This window comes from Camponotus vicinus, unplaced genomic scaffold (genome assembly GCF_025532165.1).
Source record: "Camponotus vicinus isolate PSW18456_S1 unplaced genomic scaffold, iyCamVici1.0 SCAF_12, whole genome shotgun sequence".
NCBI classification, from domain to species: domain Eukaryota; kingdom Metazoa; phylum Arthropoda; class Insecta; order Hymenoptera; family Formicidae; genus Camponotus; species Camponotus vicinus.
Genome location: NW_028141948.1, coordinates 12,182,548 through 12,200,496, shown reverse-complemented (window position 1 = coordinate 12,200,496; position 17,949 = coordinate 12,182,548). Strand labels below are relative to the sequence as shown.

At 36.5% G+C, this 17,949-nt stretch overlaps 1 protein-coding gene across 1 annotated transcript in view; it reads left to right on the top strand.

Annotated features, from left to right (window-relative positions):
* The first annotated feature begins 243 nt into the window (after window positions 1-243).
* Window positions 244-17,949, top strand: part of Gckiii (Germinal centre kinase III) — a 92,237-nt gene continuing 74,531 nt past the window's right edge. Inside the window, exons 1-2 of the mRNA XM_083084049.1 lie at window positions 244-337; window positions 507-1,700. Of these exons, the coding sequence (XP_082940175.1) occupies window positions 1,686-1,700 (15 nt within the window). The 5' untranslated portion in view covers window positions 244-337; window positions 507-1,685. The remainder of the gene's footprint in view (window positions 338-506; window positions 1,701-17,949) is intronic.

Genomic DNA, 17,949 nt, shown 5'->3' with positions numbered 1-17,949 from the left:
ATATTAACTATTTTGAAATTAAATTATATTAATAATTGTTTATATAAAATTTAAATATTAAATTGTATAACAGAATATAGTAAATACTCCAAAGTATAATAATATATCAATAAATTAACAAATTAATATTGTTTGTAAAATATAATGCTGCGTGAATCACTCATGCCAACGGTTGGCAACCTTTATTAAACGGTTTGAAATATTAAGTAACGATATTCCGACAATATGGCGGTGTCTGCTTGTACGACGGGTATATCATCGCCTTCGATTGCGATTTTTTACGTTTTCCTTCGACATTTATCCGACATATAAACAAAAAGTTACTCGAGAGAACGCTGTAAGTATAAGGATTTCGCGAAAAATCAATCAATTAACATATTGACACATTAAAATCTTTCTCAAAGCAAAAAACGTTAATCGAGAATCAATCGCGGGAGAACATCATTAGCACAAACTTTCGTCAATTCTATTCTCCATCTACTTTTATCTATTCTATTTTATTGCAGGCGAGATCATCGTTTGGAAGAGAAGAATACATCGGATAATTATTCGGAAATTAATCGTGTATGAAAATTTGCATAATCGAAGCGATCCGAAGTGAGGAGCGCGTCGCGGAGTGCGATCGGGAATCGCGCGCGCATGACACATATTCGGCCGGTCCGTTTCCGGCGCGTTCCGCCGGTTCGGGGGGCGCGCGCGGCAGCACCGTCGCCGGCCCGGCGTGTCACGCCAGCGCCACTCGCGCCACCAGCTGTGCCGTGTCGGTCGCGCCATTCCGGTCCGTTCCGCTGGCGATTGCCACAGAAAGCAAGATGGCGCCCGTCTGTTTGCGAATATCTCCGCGACGGATATAAATACGCGAGAGGAGAGAAAAAAAGAGAAGGAAAACAGTGCCGCGAGAAACGATTGCGGGACGAGTCGAGCGGTCGGTGACGGTCGCTCGTGATACGCGTGTCCGATCGACGTTGCCACGCGTCGCGGTAAGGTCGCGCCAAGGTAACGCGTCTGCCTCGTCCTCCGTCGTCGCGATCCCCGTCGTCGTCGTCGCGGCAAAGTCGGAGCGGCGCGCGAAACCCCCTGAAGTCGGCCGAATTCTCGGTAATTGGTCGCGGCTCCGGAGGCGGCTCCCGCGAACGGTGCCCACCTGAGGAATGCCAGATCGCTCGCGATTCCTCCCGGCAGCAGGTCGACGGATGATCGGCAGTGTGACGCGTCGTGAAAACGAGTGAGCGAGTCGTGAAAAGAAAAAAAAAAAGAAAGAAAAGAAAGAAGAGAAAAAAAACGACCTCGCGACCACGGCGGAGTGTGCTCTCGTGGGGGATCTCCTCCCGAGAAGGTGATCGCGGTCGCTATTCTTTTCCGTGACGTATGTGTTTCGCGGAGGTCGTCTGCCAGACGGGTGGTCGGTCGTCGCGAGTGTCTTCGCCGTCATTGTCGTTTACGTTCGCGTTATCGTCGTCGACGATACTGCGTCGCGAGTGCCGTTGGCGATCTCGATGCGCTGTCGCCCTTCCTCGGAGGACCAACAACCCCTCTGGACGTCCGACGAGATCAGCTGCTACTGCTGCTGTTATTGCTGCTGGGACTACTAGCCCGGCGGCCTCCTGCGTGGATATCCTTCTGTTGGAGCGGTGGGGCAAGGAGGCGCCGGAAGCAGCCGCGAATCCGGAAGCATAGCGAAGAAGATGGCCTTCAACGAGGTGAGTAGCCTGGCCTGGCCTGTGTTTTGCCTGTTCCATCCGCACGTCATCGCATCGTGTCGCATCGCGATCGCGCATCGAGTCGTTTCGATCCCGCGAGGTTGACCCCGCGACCCCCAAACGCCATTCCTAACCTAACCTAACCTCCGTTCCTGCGCACACAGCTGGCACGCTATCAACTCCCGCTTTACTCTTCCCGGCGCCTCGTCCTTCGCTCTCCCACGTCTCCCCCGTAAAGATGCTTAGCGTTTAACAGGGATCGGTCTTGTATAGATTCTTGGTGATTGTCATTTTGTAAATTAGCTTTAATTGAATCCGAAATGGGAGAGGAAGCGGGGAAGAAGATATTTAAAATCCTGCCATTTTTACTCCACGACGATGTCGAATTCGAGAGCCAAATCAGAGAGTGAGATCGCGCGATGTTTGTTTAATAATAATAATAATAAAGTAAAGTTTGCGTAAAACAGTAGCGCTAATTGGAGTTGATAGCGACGTGTTTACGTACCATAATTATGTGCGGCCGGTATCTCTTTCATACGCGCAATTTAGATCTCTAATCAGACGTTGCAGTAGTTATAAGCTATTTGTAAAAAGAAATTAGCTGTTGAAGGTGTCTATCGTCTATCTGTTCGCGACCTTATCCAGCCGTGCATTAGATTCCGACCGTATATATTTAACCTTCGGTGTGTTGTAATAATAATGTGTCGAAAAAATAAACGTTGAATAAAATATGCACGCATAAAATCCAAGCGAGGAGTCGATAAATTCTGACAATGAGCTGGTAAATGCGCGTCTAATTGTCTCACGTCCTTGAGGTGACGCGATAAATGTCGTTATAATACACAAGGTTTTATCTGCCACATAATAATTCTATCACTTCGACAGTAGTTTCGTGTCGCTCGACAGTGATTGGTCTGTCATTGGCTGCGTTCAGCAGGAAAAGCTGCTTTGCAACTATTGTAAAATTTGTGAATCTGATTGGTGTATGCTCTTAGATTCAGTTAAAATTAAGAGCATACACCAATCAGGCTCACGCATTTTACAACAGTTGCAAAGCAGCTTTTTCTGCTGAACGCAGCCATTATCGCGACGTTACGTAGTTTTAGGAATTTGTAATCTGCCTCGCATCGCGCTGTTTTTCACGGCTTCGAGTCGTAACAACAATAACATTGGGGAGTTCGTTGCTATCGATTTTGATAAAAAAAAAAGTTGGCCTTGTTGCCTCGCTGACTCCCGATAGCGCGTTACATGTTTATGTCTCTCGTTTCGATCGATTTGAAAATTATTCGTTTCAATTTGGTCTCTTGGAATTTTTATTCTACTTGTAATTTTTTTTTTAATTATTACGCTCGATTGAATAATCTCGGTCGCGCGTTTCATTTCCTATTTCGACTGCATCCGAGTTTCCGCACGCAACGCAAGATAACATCGACCCTTTCATGTGGACCATGGGAAGCTTCCCATCATTTGTTGGTGCGTGTATAATGCTCGGTTATGTAGGATCACTTTTTATTATATATTCGCTAATATATTTCAGTCTACGCTAATTATTACTAAGTATTACCGATTATTATACTAGTGTTTTGCACATTGTTTAAAATACTTGACTTACACAGAGAAAAATGTATACTGTATTCAAGTAAATATTATTTATTTTAAGTATATCATAAGTTTGTATATTAAAATAAATATTATTTATTTTAAATATATCATAAGTTCACCACAAGCGTTAAATTTAATTAAATATATTCTGAATTTTAGTAAGTGCAGTATTTTAATCAAGAATATTAAATTAAAACAAAAATTTGGTTTGTTTACTACATAGAATTGACGTAAAGTAAGTTTGATTTTTCTTTGATACAACTTTACAATACTTACTTTACAATATTTTTAAAGAGAAAATAAATTCTTCTTTTGAATACATAATAATGAGATTTTCTAACACTTGTGATAAGTATATTTTATTATTATCAAGAATATATTCTTTGTTGAAGAAAACTATTACTTAAAAAAAAAATAAACTGAGTAATCGCTTTTCTTGGCAGTAGAATGATATTTTTCTCTGTGTATAATCAGAATGGAATCCGTAACAGGATATATACTCCTGGACAAAATTAACGCATAATTTTTTTTCACTTTTTCTTTAAAAGCTGATATTTAAATTTTAACGAAAAATTTTAAAGAAAAAGTGAAAAAAAAATTATGCGTTAATTTTGTTCAGGAATATATCCAGAAATATATATATGTATATGTAATCGAAATATAATTTACCTCACTCTGTCTCTGTTCATCGAACGTTATCATCGCGCATGACGCATGCAATTGTGCAGTAGCTCTCGGTTTTATCGCTCTCGTCTATTTTTTCGCTGGGTCGAGTCGTATTAAATAAAAATGAAAAAATATACCGGTGCGTAATTAATATACCGCGATCGGATTTCGCCGATAGCCTGCTATAACGTTACATACGGTTCATAAAACTCTCGACTGGTGCGATAATCGCATGGAACGTGACTTCTATTCTCACGTAGCTCTTGATACTTTCAATGGAATGCGCGACGTGAACTTCTCACCTTCCGCGCGCGCGAGCGCGATTCGAGGAATGTTTGAATTTTCTTCGATGACGCAGAAATTCTTCACTTGATTACCGTCCGCTTCTTCAACAAAGCTGCGAGTGTCACTTTTTTATCACAATTGATTGATTAAATTTTCCTCCGCGCGAAATTCTTAAACACAAAACGACGCGATTGTCGAAAGTGTGCGGATTAATTTCGAATTCTTAATCTTAATTATCTCGTGACGACCTCGACGGATCTATATCGAAAAGCACTTTATACAAGCCGTATTCTTCGTCATCGTTATCTTATCTATCACGCTTCGTGATTTCGCAAGAGGGGTTTGATCTGTCCGTCAGGACTCGGAGAAGGAAAAAAATCGCCAACAAAGCTACGTACGTGACCCGCATGATTGATATCGATCGAGATGTCGTATATCAGTAGCATAGGGATTCCGCTCCTTCGATGTCTCTTACGCGTCATCCACGTAGGGCTTCGTTCTCGTTCTGAATTCTCCCTCCCATTCTTACAACGTGTCTATTCTCATCGAATGGACTCGTCGAGAATTAGACCCAAAGTTTTCCCTTCGACCTTTCCGGGTGACCTGGTTGAACTGCATGTTGTAGCTGTTTGTACCTGCTACTGTATGAGTTACACATATAATGTGTGCTCTGAATCGTAAAACTTGGCAGCGAATTAAGAATTCTGAGCGTACTTGTTATTAGCGTTGTTGTCGAAATGGCTGTTTTGAAATTTGCTTAAACTTTACAACCTGCCATATCTCATGGATTGTAATAGAACACTTTATATATGCTGCACAAGTGATGCTGCGAGGTGAGGATCGCGTACTTTCTTTATAGAGCATGTATTTAATTTTTTCTTATTTTTATATTACTTAAATTTTATGGAAAATATTTTTTTGTACTTCAATATAATGCCCCTCGCACAGTTTTAAATGCTAAACAGGTTTATCGCTTAAAAGGGTTTCTCGTGTGTAGGGACCCACAAATATCGGTTCTATTCTTCTTATCAGCTTGTACTTAAAGTAGCTCCGGTTAACACACACGCGACTACTTCTTATCGCCACGTTATTCTCCATCCGGTTTTATCGTATATCGAGACGTGCACGTGAATTGTACATGTTAGGTATGTACCGTTATTATGTGGGCCAACGAAATTTTGACGACGGTGTTGTTTCGAGTTTCCTTTTCAGGTCATTACGTGCCCCTCATTCGTATAAACAAGTTCAATGATGCAAACATCGTTGTTTCCTCGTGACACTTTTTTCATTAAGTGAATCATTTTGAATAATTTATTTCGTGATCCATTTAATTATTTGTATTTTTCTCTTATGTTATATAAGTAATTCTTATTTGCGTCTAGAAATTTTTTCTCGCGAATCTAGCTGTCGCGTGTAAAATCAGATACAATATAAAATAAAATAAAGCATAAGATATAATATAATATAAAAGATACAACGTAATATATAAAGCATAATACAAGAAAAAATATTCTCTACGTATGACATAAAATTCCTCAAGTTTTACATATTTACTTCGATATTTGAAATGAAATAATTTTCTGTATTAAAATCTAGAGTGCGTTTCAAATTAGCCTATCGTTAACTATTTTTTTTGTTATAAAATTGGTAACACTTTATTTACTTATGTTCCGTAATGAATAGCTGATCAGCTGAAAAAAGTAATGAAGAATTAATAAATTTTAATAATCTGAATAAACGCCATAGAAAAAAAAGAGCGAGATTCGAAAATTTTATTGAAATCGTTGTGTATAGATTAATGAAGCATTTTAATCAAATTTTCAATTCTGTTTCGTTTGCGGTGATTATTTATATGAATATAATATATTACAATTTATATTAATAATTATTTATATTAATAAAATCTGTTAACTCTCTCTACTAACTATATTAATATAATATATTATAATTTATATTAATAATTATTTATATTAATAAAATCTGTTAACTCTTAATCATCTCAACTTAAATTTGAAAATATGATATAGATGATCCGATCAGCTGATTCATTAGCAGGGATGCAGGCAAAACGTAACTTTATCGAAAAATAGTAAAAGCTAATTTAAAACGCGATCCTTAACGAAAATCAAAAGGACAAAATTGATCTGCATGAATGCATATCGCATATGACTAAATCGCCTTAAGGAGAAATCGCGTGACAGAGCGATCGCGGCTGCATTAACGTTACGTAAGATCCGCGCATGTTACACGGCATTTAATGGCTCGCATTTCCTTGGACGCGCGCATACGATGTAGGCCGGATGCGACGGGGGACACGTTCTAGATGCATCGACGTACGACCGAGACCGTGGGCGAGCAGATAGCTCGGAATCGAACTATGGAAATTGACAAAGGCGGGCACATCCGTGATTAAACCCGACGCTCGCGCGCGGACAATGCACCCCATTGTACTCTGTTTCCAGGTGCGTAGCCTCCGCTTCCTGGTTTAAATTAAAATTTGCCATTTGCCTCTATCGCTTCACGTCGTGCATCGATTTATTTTTTTACGTATATCTTTGAGATACGGCGTATTACGTATGTCTCGCAAATTACGCATCCGCAAATTTTTGAATATCCGCAAATGTGCGAAATGCGTGTATCGATTTTATCAGGATGTTTACTTCTTGAAAAACATGGAAAACCTGGATTTCTCAGAGAATTTTCATGGAATTTTCATGAAATTTTATTGGGAGATTAATCAGAGAATTTTTTTTAAATTCTGATAATTTTGCTCTCGTACTGTAAACAGTCGGCAAGTCAAGCGAATTATTAATGTTTAAAATATATTATAAGTATATGCCTATCTCTATTTACATGTTCAATATTTTAACGAAATATTGAATATGTAATATATATTCTTTATTATAATTTCTAGTGATAAATGAAAATGTTATGCAAGTGAAAAATATTTATTTTACGAAAGACAATAACAACAACAAACAACTATTACAGTTGTCATTGTCTTTCGTAAACCTTTTAAGTTTTAAATGCTAGATTTGTAAATGTATTGAAAAAAACTATACAGTTTTCTTAAAAGTTTCGTTCCGATATTCCTTCTTATAAATGAAAAACACTAGAGAACGCGTACAATAAACAAATTTATTTTAGAAAGTTGCACTAAAAAATCTTTAAAATCTCTTTTTAATATCCCTCTGAAATTTTGAATAAAAATTTCCTGTTTCTCAGTTTATCCTAGTTTTTCCGTTTCTCCGTTTTCGAGGAGAAATTACGCGGATTATACTTACCAAGTATGATTTCGTTAATGCTCGTACTACTTTCGACGATTTAAATCACCGATGTTGAGATAAATCTTGCAAAAGCGAAACGTGGCAATCGTTATGGCTTTTCTTAGTAATGTCTGCATACGCGTCTCGCGCTCTTGGCCACGATCCATTTTATTCCTGATAAAATATACGCGTCACCGAAAAGAAAAGAGCATCTGCACCTTGCTTAGTATGCTTTTGGAAGGCGCTGGTACAAAATGGCAAAATACTGCCAGCCAAACCCCGAATTCACCGAAATTGCTGAATAAAGGCCATTCTATAAGTCGATCCCGATCTCTAGACCGAGTAAATCTCTTCTCTCGACAGTGGCTATGATCTTCGTATAATGTTGATTCTAAAAAAAAAACCGACTGTAATACACAGTTATCTCTTAAATCTTCAGTTATAATAGCGAATCATTCTATTTGTAATCGAAAGAAAATTAAATTAATAAAATAAAATTAATATAAAATAATATAAAATTTAAGTAAAGTAAAAACTTTGACATGACTAGTATTGTCAAATTTTTCAAAGATGCATTATTTATATATGTTGTAGTAGGATGTTTGAAAAAAGTAATACCTATTTCAAATATTAAAAAAAAGCATTAAACATTATTATCAAATTAATTTTTTTTCACTAAAAGTGTGATTTTCACGAGAATACAAACAAGTCATAACTCTCTAATTTTGTTATTAAAAACCCTTTTCAATTCTTCTGATAATATATCTATGAAAAAAGAAGACTAATTTAATAATGTTTAATAAATGTTTTTTTTATATTTGAAATAGGTATATAGTTATTTTCCGATGATCCTGTACATATACCCCAGTAATTGCGAGTTTGCGAGTCCTTTCAAACAACGCTAATTTCTCCGTAGACACTTAAATTATGATTAAGTAATTCCTTCGAGCATTGCTATTCCGCAGAAATCTAATTATCGAACGCAACATAATTTCTATCTAGACCATATATATTTTCGATTCTACATCTGCTACATAAAAATAAAAATTATAAAATAAGTACTAAAATTAAAAAAAAAATAACTGACAGGAAAACACTATAAAGGCTTAGAAAGTAAAAATAATTATTTTTAAGCATTTTTCTGCCAAAACACAAAAATCTTTTGAAGATTCAATCCACTTTGATGTAATATTGCGAAACTATTGCGACACTCGTGGCAATTTTTTCTCTCTGCGACCACAGCCGCTAAAGCTCACCGACAGGAAAAAAAGGATATCACGCATGCAAGAGAGATACTCTGGGATACGTTGTTATTTTCCGGAAGAACTTTTGGATTGGAACGTAGGAATTAAATCACGGTGAATTGCGCGATGGTTTCGTTCGGTCGTAAACGTCACGAGTGCACGTGGTCCCTCGTAAAGTGAAGTGACAGCGAGTTGATCGTACGCGTGTGCATACGTATAAATACCGCGTTTGCGTCTGCATTTACGTTTATCCATGGTCGCGAGCATATGGCGCCTCTAACCACGCATTTATCCACGTGTGTACGTAGGTGATAATGCTGTCGTACCTCGAATGGAGCAGACGCCTTTGGCGTATTTAACGCGGGGGTGAGGGAGTGTGCGACGCTGATATCTGGCGTGGTGTTGCAATGCACGTTAATCTCAAAGTCAATGTATCGCGCTGTGAAACTTCGTTAGTAAGTCGGATTGATTATAGCGAAGGAGGCGCGGATAAGGGAGACATGCCTGCAACGTCTGGCACGTCGTAAGACGTAACAGAAACGCGTTAACGCGAAGCGAATTATCGTAAAAGTGGATGAGACGTTTTTGTGACGTATAATTAATCCCTGGAATGTGCGTACGTAACGATCAACTCGATTACCTTCGAGGAGGCTTTCTTAATATTTCTTGACGCACGAAACAGCACCCAGATAATTAATAAACGAATTATATCAGGTAGACATTTCATAATAATAATCGAGAAGATAGTTATTAGTGCGAGTATATTTTTTACGAGATATTAAATTAATTTTCTAATTTTTGTATAAGACATATTAATATGTAACTTCTCAATCGTGTTGACATTATGGATGAAATTTCGTTTGGTTTTGTAGAATTTCGATATAAAAATCTTTGTAGCCATGTGTGTGACACGAAAAGAAAATTGTAGTGATTGTAAGAATGCTACTCGGTGATCCGTGACAGAAAGCTGAAAATTTAACGCTCAACGATCGCATTTGAAAGTAACTTAAATTGCTGATTTAAGTCCGACCAAATGCGATCGGCGAGGCAAATGCGATCTTTACGCCCGATAGATTTTCCTATTAATTAACTACAACATACTCCATAGATTTTTAATAAATTATCCGAAATTATAGTGCTACTGATAGCACTAGCGGTGTAATGACATGACGACAAAAAAAGTTCGTGTAACAGGTTCTCGTCCACGGTGAAAGGAAAGGAAATTCTGATTCCATGGCGATGCACGTTCGTACGATTAGATCATTACATCAAGATGAAATTCTATTTAGAAAAAGGAAAAAAGATTCCTAATGAAGATGAATCGTTTTTTGGCGTGCCTGCATTGATAGTCGTGTATAATTAAATAAAAAAATTTAAACAATCATGGAAAGTTGATAAGAGATGTTCGTGGCTCTTTTTAATATCTTTTACAAAATCTTTTATATTATTTCATAAGAATAGTCATAGGGTAATATCATATCTCTTTCTCTCTCATGATTTTTTTCCATGCATTATCTTAACCTGTCACGATTCTAACTAATGAGTTTGGCAAGTATAAGGTAAGAATTTCAAGCATAACGGCAAAGTGAAAAAAAGAGATGTTATACGATCCCTCGTTTTTTTTCTAAAGTGACCTTTGAAAATTCCCCCGGAGCACCGACTTTCCGTGCTTAAGTTTGCCTTCTCACTTGGTCGTCGCTGCTCTTTGAAACTTCTGTTGAATCGCGCTTCCATCCTTCCACCTCGTCTTGAGAGCGCACTTGAACCTCTTACCCGATCGCGGTTTCTTACCGCGGCGCTGCCATTATTTCCCCTGTTCTTCGTCTTGAAATTCCTCGTATCTAAAAAGTTCGATTCGTAAAACAAACAAAACTTTGATTCGCTAGAGATCAAGGGCGAGCCGGGAAAATTTATCACGTTCCTTCGAGATTCCGATCTGTGATTGTGGGTGTATTTATGGAATCCGCTGGACCGTGTGATACCCTGAAAAATATCTCACGATCGAGCATAAACTTCATCCGTTAAACTTGCTCCGCTTATTTTTCTTTCGAGATAGAAATTTAATCATATTTCTTATTTTGTTTGAAATTTAATTTATTTTTGTAATGCAAATTCGAGGTATTTTCACTATGTAGTGAAATAATGTAGTAATTCATTTATAGTGCTATAGTTTCGTTACAGAAAAGTATTATAAATATATCTAAATCATGATATTTATTAACAAATATTTTCATGTTAACACAAGTTTGCTTTCATGCAAAAATTTGTATTAGCACGAAAATATTTGTTAATAATGTGAAAATTCTAAACTCAAATTTTATTTGTGGAATGCATCGAAGATTGAAAAAGAATATACGTTCAAGCTCGAAAAAGTGACGGATAATCGGTTTTTTTGTAGTATCGGTTTTTTTTTAATTAGCGAAAAATTCAACATGTATATGTATAATGTGATTTGTCATTTATATACAATACATTACAATTATTTACTACAATACAATTATTTACTATAGTGCAAAGTATTATTTGCTCAATTATAATAATATTGATTTGTAAAAATTGTTACTACTAAATTTATAAAAAATTGTTATTGAGTTTAACTTCACTTGAATCTTTCGCAAAATCAAAGATATTTTAGGAATGAGTCTTATTACCGACACACATTACCGTTAGATTAATTAATTAATATTCACGGTATTTACGACGAAAAGGAATGTGGAATGTGGAATGTGACTTGAGAAATATCGAAAAATACCTCTTTCACGTATCACTAATGACGAGATATTTAAAAGAGGATGAGCCGCCGCTCTCTCTCAGGGAGAAAGACGGCTCTCGGAATAATATATAGAATAAATTTGCACCTGTTTAATAAAAATGATAGTAGAACTCGCTGTTCTCGCGCACGCTCGGACGACTATATCGCATCGTCGTTGGTGGAGCGTAGAAAAAAGAAATGTATTCTCGTGCAGGTACTCGTGGCATAATTGAATTTTGCACGAGAGGAGTTAGACGTTAATTCACGCTTCGCGTTGCGAGAGGAGGAGGAGGAGGCGGGGGCGGCGGAGGGAATCCGCTCGCGAGGAGAGAAAAGCAGGCGGGAGGCAGGATCGACGTTGATTGAAATCCAACGTTCGCTCCGTAGAACCCGGTTTTATTTTCGAGATCTTCGATGGGTAGACCACCCTCGTCAGTGCTGAGAGGAGAAAGGAATTCCATTATCCCAGAGGACCGGATCTCTCCTCCTCGACCAGAAGCAGATACCCTGCGCGCGCGATCCCTTCCTCCCCCTTTCTCTTCCTTCCTTCCTTTCTGCCTCCCGCATCTTCGCGGATAGCCCGTTCTTTGCACGGGATACCTCATTTCCTTTATATCCATCAGCCTTTCTCACGACCCCCGCGATTTTGCACCCATCGCTGTCGCATTCGCGGAAAGGATAAAAGCAGTCCACCCGGTTGATTCTGCTGCTCAAACTCGGCAAATTACGCGTTCAGTTTCTACTAGCGCCGGCGAGGGCACGATCGATATCGATTTCCTCCATTTCCAGGATGTTCGATTTCACGGGAATTGAACTGTGCGACTGTGCCTTATTAAGGTATGGCGGTGCCGCTTACTGGGAGCGCCCCGATAAAGCTTTGTCGATGTTTGCTAGATTGAACCGGCAGACTGGGTTTCGCGAATGGAGATTGTGCCCGTGTTGTGTTACACAATTAAATGTATACAAACGCATCCGTTCAATGACATGATTAATATCTCTGATTAATATTTTATTTTGTTTATTTATTTATTTATTGGATAATTATATACTTCTCCTGTAATTAGATTAGACCAATTAAAAGTTTTATATAAATTTCGAACACGAAATGAAACACATGAAGCGTTAATATCTTAATTTAAACACTTTTAAGAGAGTAATTAATTATTAAGCGTTAATTAGCTACATCTTAATTAATTATTAATAGTTTTTATGTTAAAGCAACAAAAATTATGTGCTAAATTATACATACATATTATATCTTATATGAATAGATGAATATTCTTATTAATCATACTGTCATATTTAATTCATATTGTATTAATATGCATAAATAGTGAAAATCGTTTTATGCGTTTCTTCTCGAGCATATATTTAATGTTTAGTAACTACTTGAAGTAACCATCAAAGTTTCACACTATTGTTTTCCATTAGTATCATTCTCGATAAAGACGACCGTGACTGGAATCTATTATCAATTCCTTACTATCTAAAAGCCACTGAATAATTCGACATTTTATCTCGTCTTGTACTGGCACTCGCTAGATAATTAAAGAAAATCGATTGCCCGGTATCTCGCTTGAAATCTTCTGTTGCATTATTTCACGTTTGGGACGTCCGATTGAGTGATTTGCTCGAAAGGAAAATGGCAGCGTCCGTTAAAAAATCATTTTACAATGGTTTCTATATTCTTTCTACATTTATATACTTTTTCTTCTTTTCTCTACACTTTATATTTTTAAATCTTTAGGATCTGTGTAACTCGTAGATCGTAATCCTAGTTAAAAAATTCTCGCAATCATAGTTAAACAAATTTGCACATAAATTCTCGCAATCGTACTTAAAAAAAATTACATAATCGTTTAAATAAAAAAATCACATAATCGTTTAAATAAAAAAATTACATAATCGTTTCACGATTAAATTACTCGATAATAATTTAGTCAGTTATTTTAGTTGATTATCGTCGGTATCGTCTGATGCAAATGAACGCGTGAATTGTACGTGTGACGGATTTAAAACCAAAAAACACCGTTTCGCGTTCTACTAAAGAATGCACATGTCGCGTTGATCTACTTTCGCTGGTATTTCGAATGAATATTTTGACGCCCACACACATTACACGCTTGAGGAATGTTGAAGTACCCACAAAAATGTAGAATTCGGTCGACCGATAAAAAATGTTCAAAGTATTATTATATTTCGTCGCTTTTCGAGCGCGTTACTTTCTAACCCGTCCTACTTTTGTAAATGTTTTTTGGTCGGAATGTTGTCGCATTTTGATAAGCGAAGGGATTTGAATATCGAAAACCAACGGAATTTTTAGCAAACATGTTTGATGACGATGCTTCAATTTACGAGGCATGCGCGAAATATTTGCTTGTCTCGGCAATATATGATTAAATAACTTTAGGAAGCCAGCGAATTCGTCGAATTTTACAAACTTTTTGAAGTACCATATAATTAAATGATAATACGTGAGATTATAAAGTGTTTACATATTATCTGAATAGTTTTATGTGTTTTTGTCGGTCAGATTTTTGCGTGATAAAATAAATTACAAGTCATCCAATCCAAGAAACAACATGAATGCATCGATACGTAACGACTTCGTATTTACATATAATTTTTGCAAAACATGCGTAATCTAAGTATATAATTAAATTGAATTTAAAAGCGATTATTTCATATATATATATTTATATTAATATAATGCAATCGAGTTTGTGGTAACGCAAGCTGCGGAATGTTTGATGTAACAGATGGCACTATAGATCCGAGAGCACTATAGATTTCTTTCCGTATTTTTTAACACTGCTCCGATGAAGCTATGAAATAGCGTTGTCATGTTGACTCCGAAACAGTTGTTGTGAGGCGTGGAAGCAACGGTATCCGTATTCTCTCCTTCTCTCTCTCGGAATATTTTCTTAGAGAATAAATTCCATTGTGGAAGTCCTCTTCTTCAATGCCAATAATGTCTTGAAATAATTCGCATATTCGACGCGTCAGTTTTGCACGAGTTATGGTACATCGACTTTATCAATTAAATCTAATAAAATAATCGTCATTTTTTAATTGTAATTTTTTAAATTATATCATTAAATTCGTAAACATATAGCAATTATAAAAATGATTATCTGAACATATATTTTATACTTGGGATGACTAGAGGAAATAACAACATGTACTATTTATATTAAATTATAAATACGTTAATTTTAAGATCCTAAATTGAATTATAATAAAAAAATGAATAATAAGAAATATGAAGATATATTTTTGACCTTTTAAAATTATTTTTGTTAAGAAAATTTGGATATCTTTTCCCTCGTTGAAATTAAATTTGAAATTAAATGAGAAATTAAATTCGAGCGTATGGCATAATTAATGATAATTTGTATAATTTATGTAATAGCATATTTAAAAACATAAAATATATAATATTTTGAAATATATTTGCAAGATCTTTAATTATTAATATCGTTAATTTTAGTATCTTTTACAAATGTTTTTTTAGAAGTGGGGATATAAATATTAGTATAATATTATAGTATCTTAATATTAATTTAGTGCTAATTGCTTCGACCAATAGATTCGAGATTAAGCAATAAATTAGCACTCAATTATGTCATATTTCTAAATTTAATTTTTTATAAGTGTGATAGATTAATAAAAGTATTTATAAATCGTGTTTTTTCCCAATTTAAATTGATTCATTTTTATATAAAATCTTGAATCATAAAAATAATTGAAATGAATCATGACTTTTTTATATGAATGTAAAACATATTTTTTTACACATGAAAAATCTGTGAGCTCTGGTAAACAAACCGATGAATGTAGGAAAAAGAACTATCGAAGAGGATGATTTCATCCTCTAGAGAATGGAGATAGAGAAGAAACGAACAGGTGGTTGGAATAAATGTGATAACATTAGAGCGCATCCCGGTTTTGCTCTAACTTTAATTAACAGCGTTGTTCCATTCTCGCCGTTATCTGGTTTCGCAATAAAATGTGCATAATATACCGCATCAACAGGATCAATTCCATCGAAAGTAACTTATTAATTCAAAACACGCGTTTCTTTCATAAATACGATTAATTGCGACTAATTTGCGATATACGTTCAGTTTCTCCTATTATTTTATAGCAAATCGCTTTACATCGCAGCTTATATCATGAAACGTTAAATTGAACTCTCATCTGCGACGTAACATTTTTATCGTGAGACGTGTAGACACGGTCGGGTGGAATATACGACGAGCGAAGGTCCTTGCCCCAGGACGCGGCGGTTGGCCAGACGGTCGATGGCCAGGGTAACAACCGAAGTAGACGGTACTTTCCCCACACAGGGATATCTACCCTTCTATACAGGCTGACTCAGTCGTACCGAAATTGGACCCCAGACGAACTGTCTCGGTCTTTCCTATTCTCATCTCGACGTTATGAAGTTTCATGTTACTAACAATATAACAATACATTTTACCGCAAACTAATTAAAGTCTGCTAAATAAATGTATCATAAATGTATCATAATTTATAATATGATTTTTGTATATTAATCGAAAAATTTAATCAAAAGATAGTAATCTCACTAAAATTGCGGTAATCGATATCTCTTAATGCTGTAGCTTTGTCCTTTAAAAAGGATTGTCTTTGAAGATAACGGCGACGTAAAAGAACGACATTAGGAGATGAGTATCTTTAATTAAGAAAATCTCTCTAATCAAACAGTTTCGGCGGAGAGTCTCTGGATTGCTGGGGAGACTAGCTCAAAGACGGGCTGGCTGGCAGATGCAGCACGTATTATAAATTTGATTGAGTATTACCGTCTTACTATTATGCACATGGCGCTCGTTAAGGAAGACAAATAGATTTTGCGAAAGTCAACAGTTTGCTTAATTGCCGCGCTCAATGAGAAAAGATTATTGCAAGCTTTAGAAGAGAAGCTAAATACTTCTAAAATAATTTATAATAATAATAATAATATACATATAATAGTAATTTAGAAAATAATATATGATAATAATTTCAGAATAATTTGAATTTATTACTTATTGTGTAGAATAATGTTTGACATTATTGCAAGCTTTAGAAGAGAAGCTAAATAATTCTAAAATAATTTATAATAATAATAATAATAATAATAATAATAATAATAATAATATAATAATTTAGAAAATAATATATGACAATAATTTCAGATTTATTATTTATTGTGTAGAATAATGTTTGACATTATTTATTCGTTTGTTGTTTTTTTTCTCAATTTGTATCAAGATGATAAATTTAGTCGTTCAACAACAGATCGTTTTCATCATAGATATACTTTTCTCAGTGTATCTCGCAATTCGCTCATTTACCAGCTACGTAACGCCACGTAAACTTTCCTTCTTATGCAAATGCAATTTATCTCGGTGATAAAAGTCCTCGAGTCTATCGATCCCCGGCGTGATGTGTAGGTGCTTTTACACGAAACGACTTTATAACGACGCGGCTGGAGACGTGAGTGCACCGTCTCGTTAGAACACGTGTATCCTCTGCACGTGTAACTACTCGTGGGCTAACGAAAGATTATGCATTTTCCACGTCACGAATAAAGATATCGCGGCAGTTTAATTCAACCTCTTTATAACCGCGTTGCTAACCTGTTGTGTATTTTTAAAAAAGTCGTAGTATTCTAGCCAGTATTTGCTATCGCGTAAAATTGTTGCGTTGGAAGCCTAGTTGCGATAACCAACTTTACAACATGCGATAATAGACGCGCGTGGCTTACATGATAAATATAATAAAACGTCGCCTCTTGTTCACGAAAATATATCCACGTGGAGACTCGTCGCTCGATCTGAGAGTTTCACTACAATCTGGAACATTTCAGAGATAGTAATATAAAGGTACGAACATGTAGAGACCAAACACACCGAGTCATTGTGAAAGAATGATATAGCTTCTTCCCTTCCCCCGTCGCAGATTGGGAGATGTTGATGTAGAGAAAAATCATCGATATAACTCGCAGTTTCATAATCTACAACGTCGTTAACACAAGAAGGGCGCAGGAGACGTGCGTCGTCTTGTGAAATAAGCTTTACGGACACCAGCATCGGTTGGCATGAAAATATATCAAGCTGGTGATGGCATAAGGGACGATTCTCCGTATCCCGCACTGGCTTGGGACGCGAACGTGAATCATCACGAGGAGACGACACATACTCTGCGAGTGGCCACGATAAAGCGCGATATCGCTACGAGAAGACTTTGACGTGTCGTGCTTGCTTGCGTATTACCGACAATACCACGTGTGTGTTGCAGCTTTGTGTTCGCGGAACAAAAAGAGATCCGTTCATTGCAACGACGCGCCCGGTTAGGACCGTCAATATTGCCTCTCCGAGACGAATACACGGGACGAGTCTCACAAGTCGCGATTGTCACTCGCATTG